Genomic DNA, 12,208 nt, shown 5'->3' with positions numbered 1-12,208 from the left:
ACATTATCTCTAGATGTTGCAGAAATGTAAATATTAATAGTGTGCAAACCTCTGCAGGTACACTACCTCTTGATTTTAGTAGATTATTAGAATTTTAACTTAATTTTACACAATTATTTCCATGGGAACAAACAGTTGATGGGACTGAATGTTTTTGTTTTTGATCTTTATCTCAGAGCCAATAACTGGGTTGTTTCTCTGGTTCTGGGTTAGCTGTGGCCTCATTCCTGAGGGTCATGTGTGGGGTTTTTTGTTGCAGTAATAAAGATAAGAAAGGTCTGGAGAGTCACAGAGCAGAAAGCTTGTAGATCAAGGAGATAAAAGTGGCGCCTGTTTGGGCTCAGCTCTCATGACGGAGGTGAGAAGAAGCCTTTATTCCCTCTGATCAGAGACGCTTCGTGGCCGTTTGTCCACTTTACATCTTTGAAATAAAGAAAAGCTGAAGCTGTTGAGAATAATTTAATTCAGATTTACTTTATTTGAGTCTCTTTGAACATGTAGGTCCATTTAGCTGCGTTGGTTTTGACGCCACCCTCAGTGGCTCATGTAGCCTACGAGCGATATTTTCTCCTGTCGATTACATGACTCAACTCTATTAAGGGTTTAAGAGCTTCTAAAACCTGTTTGCTATCTATGTGAAGTAACGAGAATTAAAACGTGATGTAACACGAGGACTTCAGCTAAAATAAAACAGAGAGAGAGAGAGAATATGGGTGTATTTATCTTGGTTTTAATAGAAAACATTGAGTTACACAATTGTTATAAAAGCATGAAACACAATAATAAACACTGAGGCTGTAATAAAACCAAAAAACATTACAGACAAGATGACTTGCAGAAATAAGCAGTGGCTTAAAGGCAAGGTAAACTGTTGAGACACTTTAAAGTATGTAACATACTGCACAGCAGCTTCAGATACTGCAGTGTAAAGGACTTATGTGTTATATTTATTGGTTTATTTACAATAAAATCTGAACTTGACCAAAAGGAGTACATAAACAAAGACTGTGGGCAACTAAAACCTACAATTTCAATCATAGGCCTAGCACCTTTTCCATGATTATATTACAAACAAGAACACACAGGTGTCTTCATGTGAATTCCATGAGAAGAGAGAGGGAGATCTGCAGAGTACCGGGTCAAATGGGAACATCACGTAAATCTTCTGGAAAATATACAACAGCTTTCGAATGCTCAGTAATCACCACGTCAGCGTGGCAGAAAAATACAGCGACAACCCAGTCTGTGGTTCTTTAGGCTCCACTCTGCTGTGGGTTCAGAACGGAAAATACCGAGCGACGGGACGACTTCAGGACAAACAAAACGCCTTCAGGGAAAAGTCAGAGACATTCGTTGCAAAATACCTGTCGACTAAAAACGCATTTCAGTTCAATGAGTGACGAAACATTTACAGTAATCCACACGAGACTGCAAATTAAAACAAAAATGTAATGTGATTAGGACTGTGAACTTTCTAGCTTCAAGCAAAAATCAGCCTTTCAGTTTAACTTCCTCCTCCTCCCAGAAACTCCGTCACTCAGACTTCACGTGTTTCTCCTCACCCGTCGCCTCGCAGCTTCATTTCTGACGCACCCCTTCACCTCTCATCAACGTCCAGAACGCTCATATCACCAAGAACGGACAGCAAAGCAGAAAATACCAGTACCACGCCAGATACATCCCATAACACTCAAGTTTAAAATACAGCTGGGAATTGTCTCTTCATACTTTAGATGACAAATAACTTCAGAAATTAAGTTCAGAAACTACACTCAGTAAGGCTTAAATAACCGAATGGGATATTAATTTAAAAAACAACAACATGTGTCTCCAAACCCCACCTTTCCCACCTTCCAGTCATCATTTCATTCAGGGGACTCACCAGTGCCTGAAAATACAACTTAGTATCTGAATAAATATCATAAAATTGGTGTTTTCAGAGAGTGTCTGAGTGCAACACTATAAAAATCGACTGCTACAAACATCTTCTTGTTTTTGTTTTGTTTGGTGAAGGGTGGAGTCTTCAGTATTTGCACAAAGGCAGTTTGGACAACTACGAGACCATTAAGGTTGAAATGTTGTCTTTTTGGATAAAAACCCGTAAAGCGAGATGCCGCAGATGCCTGTGAAGTGAAAGAAATCTGACAGCACAGTGAAGCAGAAACTAATAAATCGCCATCAGTGACCAGATTATTTTAAAAAGATAACTGAATGCCAACTTTTTGTTTCCTCTTGATTTGATATGTTGTGTAAATAATGTTTAGCCTCGTTAACCTTTACGCTGAATGGTGTGTGTGTGTGTGTGGGGGGGGGGGGCACGGATAAAAGATATCGTACAGAGCTCTGTCGGCGTTGCTTAGTGTGCTAACCAAATTGTGTTCTGCTCTGCGTATGTCCAACATGAATCTTTGTGACACAACTTAAAGGTTAATCGTTTTAAACCAAATACATGCATTAATACTTTAGTCAGATCTGTTGTTTCTCGGCCTCCTGAGCCAGCACTTAAACTCTGTGTAATATTATGAAATCTACAATGACAAAGACCTGTGAATTAAAGCAAACCACATTGCACTTGAATATTCCATATAATACATATACAACAATGTCCATATTTTTTTAATCTTCTGATCCCTTTAAGAAAATATTCACCTTAATATTTTGTAAGTTTTGATGGTTTGTGATAATAATTATCTTCTTCCAAATGTACACTCGTGTTTACAGACGAACTCTACAATCATGGAAAAACTCGAACTGTACATCCAATCACCTCGTACTTCTGTCCCATCACTTTGCTCAGCCTCATTTTCAAAATTTGGCACTTAGGAACCGTTTCTGAGGCTCCCACGCCTGGGTAAGAGTCCGCGCTCGCCCTCTGTACAGAAACCCGAGGCTTCGGATGGTTGAGCACCACCACCGGCTGGTTGGGACCGGGCCGTTTCACCAGCTGGTCCTCCTTCAGCGGCATGGGGTAAAAAACTGAACAATCACCGAGGCTGCCGATGGGAACCCGCGGCTTATATCGAAGTTTCAGTCCTTTCTTGCTTTTTTTCCACACGCCCACCTGCACCCGCCTCAGAGAGATAGTCAAGAACTTCTCGTTTTTGTCTGTTTCTGGCAGAGGATCTACGGTTGCAGCTGCCTCGACCTGTGGAGCCATTTCAGATTTATCCCGCGTGGAAGATTTTGGAGCAGCAGCTTGACTGCAGTTGCTGCCCTCTTTTGTTCCAGCGGCACTTTTCTCCTCCTTGACATGGACGTCATTTTGAGTCAACGCAGATGATGGCAGGCTATCCTGCTTTTCCACTTTCACAGACTCGCCGGTCTGCCGCGTCACTAACGAGTCATGAGCGAAGGGTCCATTTTGAATGGAGGGCTCTGATGACACCGCCGCCTTGCATCTTTGCTCGGTGTCATTTTTTACTGTAATCTTGAGTTGATCCTGAGTTGCAGCTTCAGAACTGTGTTTTTTATCCATCACTATGCCTCTCAGAGCCATGACCAGCGGCTGAATGGAGCCTTGGCCTTCCTCTGGCTGCTCACTTAGTGAAAACACAGAGGAGATGACAGGAAAACTCTCAGGTTTTAACACCTCTCCTACTTTTGCTACTTTTGTTTTGCCTTCATTAAACCGGAGCCCCTGGGTACAAGCAGCAGATAGTTTTGAATTTGTATGATTAGAAAGGATGGGTGCTTTTATTGATATGGGGTTAATTAGAGTTCTGAGTGGTGGAAAAGTCTGATTTGCCACATTACCTTTATTGACCAAAATGGCTGGTGGTCTCACTTGGGCAGCTGTAGTAACAGGACCTTTCAGGGAATTAAAAGACTGCGTGCTTTGCTGGTTTAAGCACACCACTCCTTTCACTTCTTTTGGGGCAGCGATGGTCTTGAGGCAGATCAGGTCTGGTTCCAGCTTCACAGCTCCTGGTGCTTCTTGAATATTGCTCGTCTCAGACGGCCTCCTCTGTGGGATAGTCTTGGGGTGTTCTGCAGCTGGGTTTTTTCTCTCATCCCCCACTCTCGGCGGTACATTCATGCCCATGCTGGGCGGATGAACAGCGGCACTCAACCCTCTCCCGACTCTGCCGGAGAAGACCGCGGGAGAAGCAGCATTATGGGTCACAGGTGCTGCCTGCGTAACTCGGATCACACCATTTCCTTCCCTTATAGGACCGAGGACGTTTTTGAAAACCTTGTTTGGGTTGACTGCGTTGCACTCCAAGTTAATTATTTCAGGCGACGCTCGTTTCAAAGCACGCTTTTCTTTGTTTGCTACATTTGGCAGATTGTTAGAAATCTTCACTGGCACAGCAGGAGGACGCTCCACATTTGCCATCTTTGTCTCAGTCTGTTTCCTGTTGATTGTACACATGTCCATACTCGAAGACCTCACTGTGTTAGCATGAGGTAAAGCGGAGGGTAGCAGCTTTCCCAGAGCAGCATTCTGTGGAACGGCTGCTTTTGTGTCTTTTATCATAGACTCATTTTCTTGTTGAGAGATGAGCCTCAGTTTTAGCTCCTTAGTCCCATTGACAGTTTTCACCTCAACAAGCTCCACCAAGCAGCCAGCAGGGATGCTTACTTCCTCCGGCAGAGAAACTGTTAGAGCCCTGTTGTGCTGAATGAGTCCATTCAGATGAGACAGACGTTCGACATTACCATTAGTGGCATTGGGTACATTTATGTCCAGTGTTTTCCCTCTCTGTTCGTCCTTTCCCAGTCTGACAGCAGGTGCAATGGGGGTGGGTACAGTCACCCGGACTACAGGTCGGGGGGGAGACGGATCAGCAGTGGGTGCACTTGTTAAGGCAGTGGAGACGGGAACAAGTGGACTTTTTGTCACGCCAAGCTTAGCAGGTCCTTGACTGATGTTTTTACTATGCAAGCGGTCAATGTGCTTCACAAGACACAACCGTCTCATGTAGCCCTGTCCACAGTGGGGGCATTTGAACGGGTACTTTGAGGTGTGCTGTTTCATGTGCTCGTTTAACTCCGCCTCGCTGAATGACACATTATTGCAATAGAAGCAATAAAACCTCGTCTCCGCGTGCTCGACCATGTGCTTCTTGAACTCTGCTGCGTTCATAGAAGCAAATCCACATTTCTCACAGTACATCACTTTCGGGGTATTTAATAGATGCTCCACCGCCAGATTTGGATGGCCACCGTTCACAGATGACGGCACGCTCTGATAGCTGACAGGCTTCATGGCGGGGTCCCCTGGTCATCTGGCAGCAGCTCTCACAGAGATCCCAAAGATGCAGCTATACCATGAAGTAAACATCCATCTTCAGCTGATGTAATCCAGGGGTTGGTCCACAGGTGACCTCACGCTCACACCGCTGTGGGTTTATAAATGAGGTCTCTCCCTGCCTGTGTGAAGAAGATGAAAAGAAAAGGCTTCAAGAGCTAGATCACAGTGAGTAAAGCTTTCAGAGCTCAGTGCTGGCATGAAGAGGCTCATAATAAAGCCCCTCCCCCTCACACACAGACCTGAGCGATTTATTTTCCTGCAGTCACTTATCTCAAAAATCACTGATTAACAAACCACAAAGGAAAATAAATAGGTTAGCCGACCTGAATGTAGTTAGTTATATTTGCATCTCCCGGCTGCCCTGCCGAGCTGCCTTCCTTTGAATGCGATGAAAAGGCCCAAGAAGCAGAAGGGTCTCGGAGACGACGGTCCGCATTTTCCAATGTTTATAAACCAATTACATTTCTCAAACGTGTCAAAAACGCGTGAAATAAACCGCATATGGCCTGTTACGTCATTTTCAACAGGACGGAGGCAACGAAAATACCTTATCTGGGGGGGATTTTAACGCTTTTCAACGCTGCAAACAGACCCGCTTTGAGTTAGCTTGTCATTAGCAGCCTACAGCTAGCGTGCACGTTCACTTCCGGAAAACGGCTGTTCTTGTTTCCAAAATAAAAGTACATAATCAAAACATGCCTAAATTTAAAATAAACAAAAACAACTTGGAATTACTTCACTCATTCTTATGAAATAAATTATGTAAGAACTGCATTTGCATACCAACCAAATCTTTCTTTTGAATGAGTAAAAAAAGAAAGAAAGATAAAAACTATTTATACTGACTCTGACACTTGGAGTGTCTTGGAGTGACACTTGGAGTTCTGCGACAGTGGCTCTTACTTTGAAAGCTCTAACCGGAAATCTCTTCCGACATGCTGTTCATCTTGACAACGGACAAACAGGGCGCAGCGTTGGAGCTATTCTCGAAGCAACGTTACGCCGACATCCCATCTTCTCTGTGGTAATTTACCATGTATTTATCATACGCTTACAGGGAAAAACAACGTAACTCTCTCGGCAAAACACGTTAGGCGCCGTGGAAGTTATCCATAACGGTCACATTTGTAAACATTTACAGACTGACTCAGATTTGACGAGGCAGGAGGAGGTAAAAAACACACGGCGCCGAGAGTACGCTGAATTGAAATATCAGAAAAATTAAAAAAAGGGCAACATGTTGCTTAAAATAACCTGCAAGTTACTAGCAGCAGTGTCTTTACGGAGGTGGGTAATGCCGATAATGATTTCTAAATCCAGATTTAATTAGATGTTTGCTGCAGGTGTGATGTGTTGTTGTAGCCCCACAGCTCCTGCTGTGATGTGAGGGTCACTCCGACTATTGTAAAACACTGTTTCTGGGATTTACACACTATTGTTGCGATTCACAATGACGCAGCAGTGGCTTTCACTTGACCCTCCCATTCCCCCGATAACCGGTCGGTCTGCACCGACTTCCTGGTTATGGCAACATTAACCCGGCTAACCCGGAGCACAGCGCCGACGGCTCGCTTCGCTCTCCGACTCCAGCCTTTCTCGTCCTTTCTCAGACACGGAGCTGTTGTCCGCCGCGGCAGCACCATGGCCTCGGGCTCGGAGACGACCCGCTTCGACTTCCTGGTGATCGGCGGCGGCTCCGGGGGTCTGGCCGGGGCTCGACGGGCGGCGGAGCTCAGGGCGAACACCGCCGTGATCGAGAGCCACAAACTCGGAGGTACCTGCGTGAGTACGACCCGGAAGCACCGACACAGCCACGGCTACAGCAACTACAGGCTTCAGCTCGAACATGGACTGGTGGTGGCTGAGCGTCGTCCCCAGATTGGGCTCCGAGAGCTAACGCGAGATCTGCTCTAACAGCTGTGGCGTCTGTTAGCAAAATATCTCATGAACCACGGGGCGGATTTTTATGAAACTTTCAGACATTAACCACTGGTTGTGCGTCTACAGCTGATTAACTTTTGGAACCAACTCCACATCAAGATGGCCGCCGCAGCTAGTCGATATCAGCGCACACACAAATGGCTGTAACTCAGTCAGCTTTGCAGACACTGAGCTGAGGTTTGGTGTGGTGGTAGCTGAGGGTCATCCATAACACATACTCTGAGCAGAGTGTCCTGTGAGACGGGACAACTTTATTTGCAGGGTTTGACCCAAACAGATATTAATTTAACTCCCTGGCGATATGCATCATAAACGAGCTGAAGTCAGTGATAACACACCTTCTGGCTTGTGGTAAAATCTATTTTCTTTTTGCTGCAGATTTCATTCAGACCTCCTAAACTCTTTGATTGCATCAAAACGATTCACTTCCTGTTTTTGGTTTTAAACGAGGAAATTACTGAATATTTCACAGACTGTTGAAACAAATAGTTTAGAAAAAAAAGGATTTCTCATCAACCGGTCAGACTGTTTGCTTCCTGTATTTACAGAAGAGTCTGTGAACCCTTCCTCTCCTCCTCTTCAGATTCGTTTAATGCTGCGACGCAGAGTTAGAGACGTTTTCATTTAATGTTTAAACATTTCTTTTATACAAGATGGTGTCTTTATAAGATTTAACTGATTTTACGATATGCTTCATGTTTGTCCTCAGGTCAATGTTGGATGTGTTCCAAAGAAGGTAGTGTGTTTTTATTTTATTTTATTATTATTCCTGTAGCAACTAAGACCCCCGAAGAGTTTATTTAAAAACGGTCACATGTTCTTCTCATATTTCTGCAGGTCATGTGGAACGCAGCCGTTCATGCCGAGTATCTGCACGATCACGGAGATTACGGCTTTGATGCTGAAAACGTTAAGTTCAGCTGGGAGTAAGTATCTGTTTCAGCTACAAGGAGCTCTTTAAAAACCTGAAGATCCTGAAACAAAGTGATGTTCATTTCCAACCGTTGCTCCTTTTGTTTCTTTACTTTTGCACACAGCTGATGGCCGTTAAAGATAAGCTTCAGAGCGGGAGTGATTCAGCAAAAACACGCCTACTTCATTTTTTATTTTCACTCAAGCTTGAATTAGTGACAGTGAAAAATTAAACAGTGTTCTGAAATACTCTGAAGAAGCTTCAGGGTTCTCTAAACGATCATATAAGACAAATCTTTTTGAGTGATTCGTCACAGAGGAAATGTTTTGATCTTTATTTTGTGTTTGCAGAATTCTAAAGGCCAAAAGAGACGCTTACATTTCTCGTCTAAATCAGATTTATCGCAACAATCTGGACAAGGTAGGTTTCAGCCCCCGTTAGTTTGAATCTTTTGACTTGGTCAAGGGGGGATTTAATTTTATTTATTTATTTTTCAAACAACATGGAGGTGTGGAAACAGTCAAGGTGAAAAGTAACGATGTCTGCTCGTTTCCAGGCTAAAATCCAAACCATTCAAGGTTATGCCAGGTTCACAGATGAGCCTGAGCCCACCGTGGAGGTCAACGGAAGAAGGTTCACGGCGCCTCACATCCTCATCGCCACCGGAGGGCAGCCTTCTGTCATGAGTGATGACGAAGTTCCAGGTAACTCGTCATGCTGACGTTTCACTTTGAGCCGAAAAATCTTTGAATTAAATTTATATTTTTTTACTGATGTGTGCAAATTATTATTTACAATTTTAGGAGCCAGTCTGGGCATCACTAGTGATGGCTTTTTTGAGCTGGAAACCCTCCCAAAGTAAGCTTTTTACATCTTTATTTTTTTTGTGGGGTTTTTTTAATACCACAAGGAAATTAAAAGCTGTTTTCCTGCAGGCGCAGTGTGGTTGTGGGTGCGGGTTACATCGCCGTGGAAATGGCTGGGATTCTTGCCACCCTGGGCTCCAAAACATCCCTGATTATTCGCCAGTCAGGAGTAAGACACCAAACGGCAGATAATCCTCTCAGCGTCGTGCTGTCATTGAGCGGCGTGTCTTCGTGTGTCCGTGTTGTAGGTTTTGAGGAGCTTCGACTCACTCATCAGCACGAACTGCACCAAGGAGCTGCAGAACAACGGCGTCGATCTGTGGAAGAACTCTCAGGTGAAGTGTGTGAGTAAAACGGACAGAGGCCTGGAGGTCACCATCGTCACCAAAGACCCGGAGAAGAAGAACGACGAGAAGGTCGGCACCATAGAGGGAGTGGACTGCCTCCTGTGGGCCATCGGCAGGAAGCCCAACACGTCCGGGCTGAACATCGGCAGCTTGGTAAGCGTCCGCACCATCAGCACCATCAGCTCAGTCTGAACTGGTTGCAGCTCGAGAGACAAGGGAGACAAATAATCCTTATCTAGAATTAGTGCTTTAATGTAGTTAAACATTTACTCAGATTTAATTAATGTTGCTTTAAAGACAAACAGAAACAGCCACAGTCAAGGTTTCCATCAGCCTCTGGAAAATACAGGAGTCCTCTCGTCTTCATCAGTTTTACAGTTTGATCCTGTTCTCCTGACCGCTGTACATCTTTATGTTTCATTTATAATTAATAGCTTCGTAACGGTTTGCCTTTCTGCCTTTCAGGGCGTGGACGTTGATGAAAGAGGCCACATTATTGTGGACGAATTCCAGAACACGACCCGGTCGGGGATCTATGGTCTGGGGGATGTTTGTGGCAAAGCTCTCCTCACGCCTGGTAGGAGAAAAACGCAGATCGCTTTCTTCTTACGAGATGTTTTATTACAGTAGGCACTCCTCTCATCTGTAACAGAAATGACTTTTCACATTACAGAATTCTAAAGTTGAATAAAATCCTAAACTTCTCAGAATAAATTTACTGTAAGAACAAGGAGACATTTTAGCAGAAGCTTTTTTTATAATATCTAAAACTTGGTGGGTTTTGGGAGCACAGTTATTGTTAATTAAAGCTAACTTGTGTCACTTTTTGGGGGCAGTGGCCATTGCTGCAGGCAGGAAGTTGGCACACAGACTGTTTGAGGGCAAGAAGGACTCCAAGATGGATTATTCCAGCATCCCGACGGTGGTGTTCAGCCATCCACCCATTGGTACTGTGGGCCTCACAGAGGGTGAGTTCTCCTGTCAGAAACTACTCCAGCACACAACTACTGGAATTAACTTTTATCTCGTGGAAGTTTAGCACCATTAACAGTCTGACTCGAAGTCCTGTGTTTATTCCACAGATGAAGCCATTAAAACCAATGGAAAGGAGAATGTAAAGATCTACAAAACCTCCTTCACTCCGATGTATCACGCCATCACGAGTAGGAGGAGCCAGTGCATCATGAAGCTGGTGTGTGTGGGCAAAGAGGAGAAGGTAGGAGCCATCTGTTCCATTAAAACAAAACGTTTATTTATATATATATATATATATATTTCCTTACGTTTTTAAATCTGTCATGCACAAAGTGTTTGGGATCATTTTAAAAACCCGGACTGGGTGGTGTTCCCAGGTGGTGGGCTTGCACATGCAGGGCCTCGGCTGCGACGAGATGCTGCAGGGATTCGCCGTGGCCATCAAAATGGGTGCCACCAAAGCAGACTTTGACAACACTGTTGCCATTCACCCGACCTCATCTGAGGAGTTTGTTACGATGCGTTGATGCAAACTCGACTCCTGCCATCTTGGTTTCATCAGGACTGAGTCGCTCCTCCAGGCTCAACGACTTGCTTTATGAATCTACTTACACTTTCTATCCTTTAAAGGACCTTATTTGATCATTTGCTTTGACTTTTTTATTTTAATTGACTGAAATTTGGCCCTCTGGAATTGTAATGTAGGTCTTGAATGCTGGTTGAAAACTCTGAATTCAGTTTAGTAAAACCTCTGCAGGTACGATGATTAAGAGACTGTAGACAGTGTGTTTGACTTGTTAGTCATTTGTCAAACCTTAAAACACTACACACAGAGTCATGATGCATTTCTACTGTACTGCTCTAAAAGAGCCAATTTCTTCTGAAGCACTGGGATCATTGTCTGCATATTTGGTGTCAGCTCCTCTTGTTGCTTCAGTGTCAAATAGCCCTTCTCTTTGTGTGGTTCTAACTGATCTGGGTTGGGCAAAGACTGAAGCACTTCTTTTATTTAAGCAGGGGGAGATGAATACCTGATCCGACTTAAGGAACTTCAAAATACATTCTAACAATCTCACATGTTAAATAAACAAACCCTTTACTGGTTTGATGAGCAGTGATGAAGCTTTTTTTAGTTGCTAATAAAAATCTAACTATAATCCAGCTGTAACCTAATAGGTGACTTCTGTTCAGTTGCACATTGTATGAATGTTGTATCCTTGCAGAGGTTTCTGGTGTAATCATACATGGTTTTTAACTTTTATATTTTCTTGATGTTTCCTATTTTTCATGCAAAATTTTATCTTCTTATGAAATATGAAGTAAATTATTAAAAACACAAAGAGGTAATCACTTGATTCTTTATATAATCTCTTGAGACAAACAATCTTGATAACACTTGCCATTTTATATGCTATTTACATAACATTTAAGAAAATTTAAATATAGTGAAATTTTAAGTTTAAATTGATAGATTTCAATGTAAAATATTGTGCAAAGAAAATATATTTTTAAGGAGCCACTTGTTTTTTTGGCTGTGGTTGTTTTTGTTTTTGCTTTTTTTATTCTAGTTCCTATTAATTTTCAGATGAATGTTTTATTTTTTGTATTTGTCACTTAGTTCTCATTCAAAGACAAACTTTAAAAGACTGGAGAACTAGTGATCAATACCACCCTGAAATAACAACAAACTATGGCTCTTTCAAAAGTAAAAAATAGACATTGTGTATATATATATATATATATATATATATATATATATATATATAGTTCCAGCCTTTTCATATTACATATCCTACATTATTGGGATTAGTAAACGTGAAGACATTAAATCAGATGACCTTTAAATATTTAAAGAAGACTAAAATATGGAATATAATCTCATTTCTGTTTACATTTTGTCCTGTTTACGTAC

At 42.8% G+C, this 12,208-nt stretch overlaps 2 protein-coding genes across 4 annotated transcripts; one reads left to right on the top strand and one right to left on the bottom strand.

Moving 5' to 3' along the window:
- Positions 1 to 708: 708 nt before the first annotated feature.
- LOC108231439 lies at positions 709 to 6,156 on the bottom strand. The gene is made up of 2 exons (XM_017408513.3): positions 5,578 to 6,156; positions 709 to 5,373 (listed from the first exon to the last, which is right to left on the bottom strand). Exon 2 carries the CDS (start codon positions 5,207 to 5,209, stop codon positions 2,735 to 2,737), a length of 2,475 nt encoding a protein of 824 aa, XP_017264002.1. The 5' UTR covers positions 5,210 to 5,373; positions 5,578 to 6,156; the 3' UTR covers positions 709 to 2,734.
- A 105-nt stretch (positions 6,157 to 6,261) lies between these two features.
- gsr (glutathione reductase) lies at positions 6,262 to 11,643 on the top strand. Of its 3 annotated transcripts, none has more exons than XM_025004177.2 (13): positions 6,262 to 6,278; positions 6,865 to 7,036; positions 7,905 to 7,931; positions 8,033 to 8,121; positions 8,459 to 8,528; positions 8,665 to 8,812; positions 8,912 to 8,966; positions 9,044 to 9,143; positions 9,223 to 9,474; positions 9,787 to 9,898; positions 10,158 to 10,289; positions 10,404 to 10,537; positions 10,674 to 11,643. In XM_025004177.2, the coding sequence occupies exons 2-13, from the start codon at positions 6,896 to 6,898 to the stop codon at positions 10,821 to 10,823; spliced, it is 1,410 nt and encodes a 469-aa protein (XP_024859945.1). In that variant the 5' UTR covers positions 6,262 to 6,278; positions 6,865 to 6,895; the 3' UTR covers positions 10,824 to 11,643. The 3 variants fall into 3 exon arrangements, with proteins under 3 accessions (XP_024859945.1, XP_017263497.1, XP_017263496.1); XM_017408008.3 differs by lacking the exon at positions 6,262 to 6,278 and adding an exon at positions 6,401 to 6,541; XM_017408007.3 differs by lacking the exon at positions 6,262 to 6,278 and having other exon boundaries at positions 6,630 to 7,036.
- The last annotated feature ends 565 nt before the right edge of the window (positions 11,644 to 12,208 follow it).

Source organism: Kryptolebias marmoratus, linkage group LG9 (genome assembly GCF_001649575.2).
Source record: "Kryptolebias marmoratus isolate JLee-2015 linkage group LG9, ASM164957v2, whole genome shotgun sequence".
NCBI lineage: Eukaryota > Metazoa > Chordata > Actinopteri > Cyprinodontiformes > Rivulidae > Kryptolebias > Kryptolebias marmoratus.
Note: the sequence above shows the minus strand (reverse complement) of the source record. Positions and strands in the feature narration are given on the sequence as shown.

Coding starts and splice junctions, on each gene's coding strand:
- gsr (XM_017408007.3), top strand. CDS start 6,779: ATGGCAACATTAACCCGGCTAACCCGGAGCACAGCGCCGACGGCTCGC. Junction 8,813..8,911: donor GAGTGATGACGAAGTTCCAG/GTAACTCGTCAT, acceptor TTACAATTTTAG/GAGCCAGTCTGGGCATCACT. Junction 8,967..9,043: donor GAGCTGGAAACCCTCCCAAA/GTAAGCTTTTTA, acceptor GTTTTCCTGCAG/GCGCAGTGTGGTTGTGGGTG.
- LOC108231439 (XM_017408513.3), bottom strand. CDS start 5,209: ATGAAGCCTGTCAGCTATCAGAGCGTGCCGTCATCTGTGAACGGTGGC.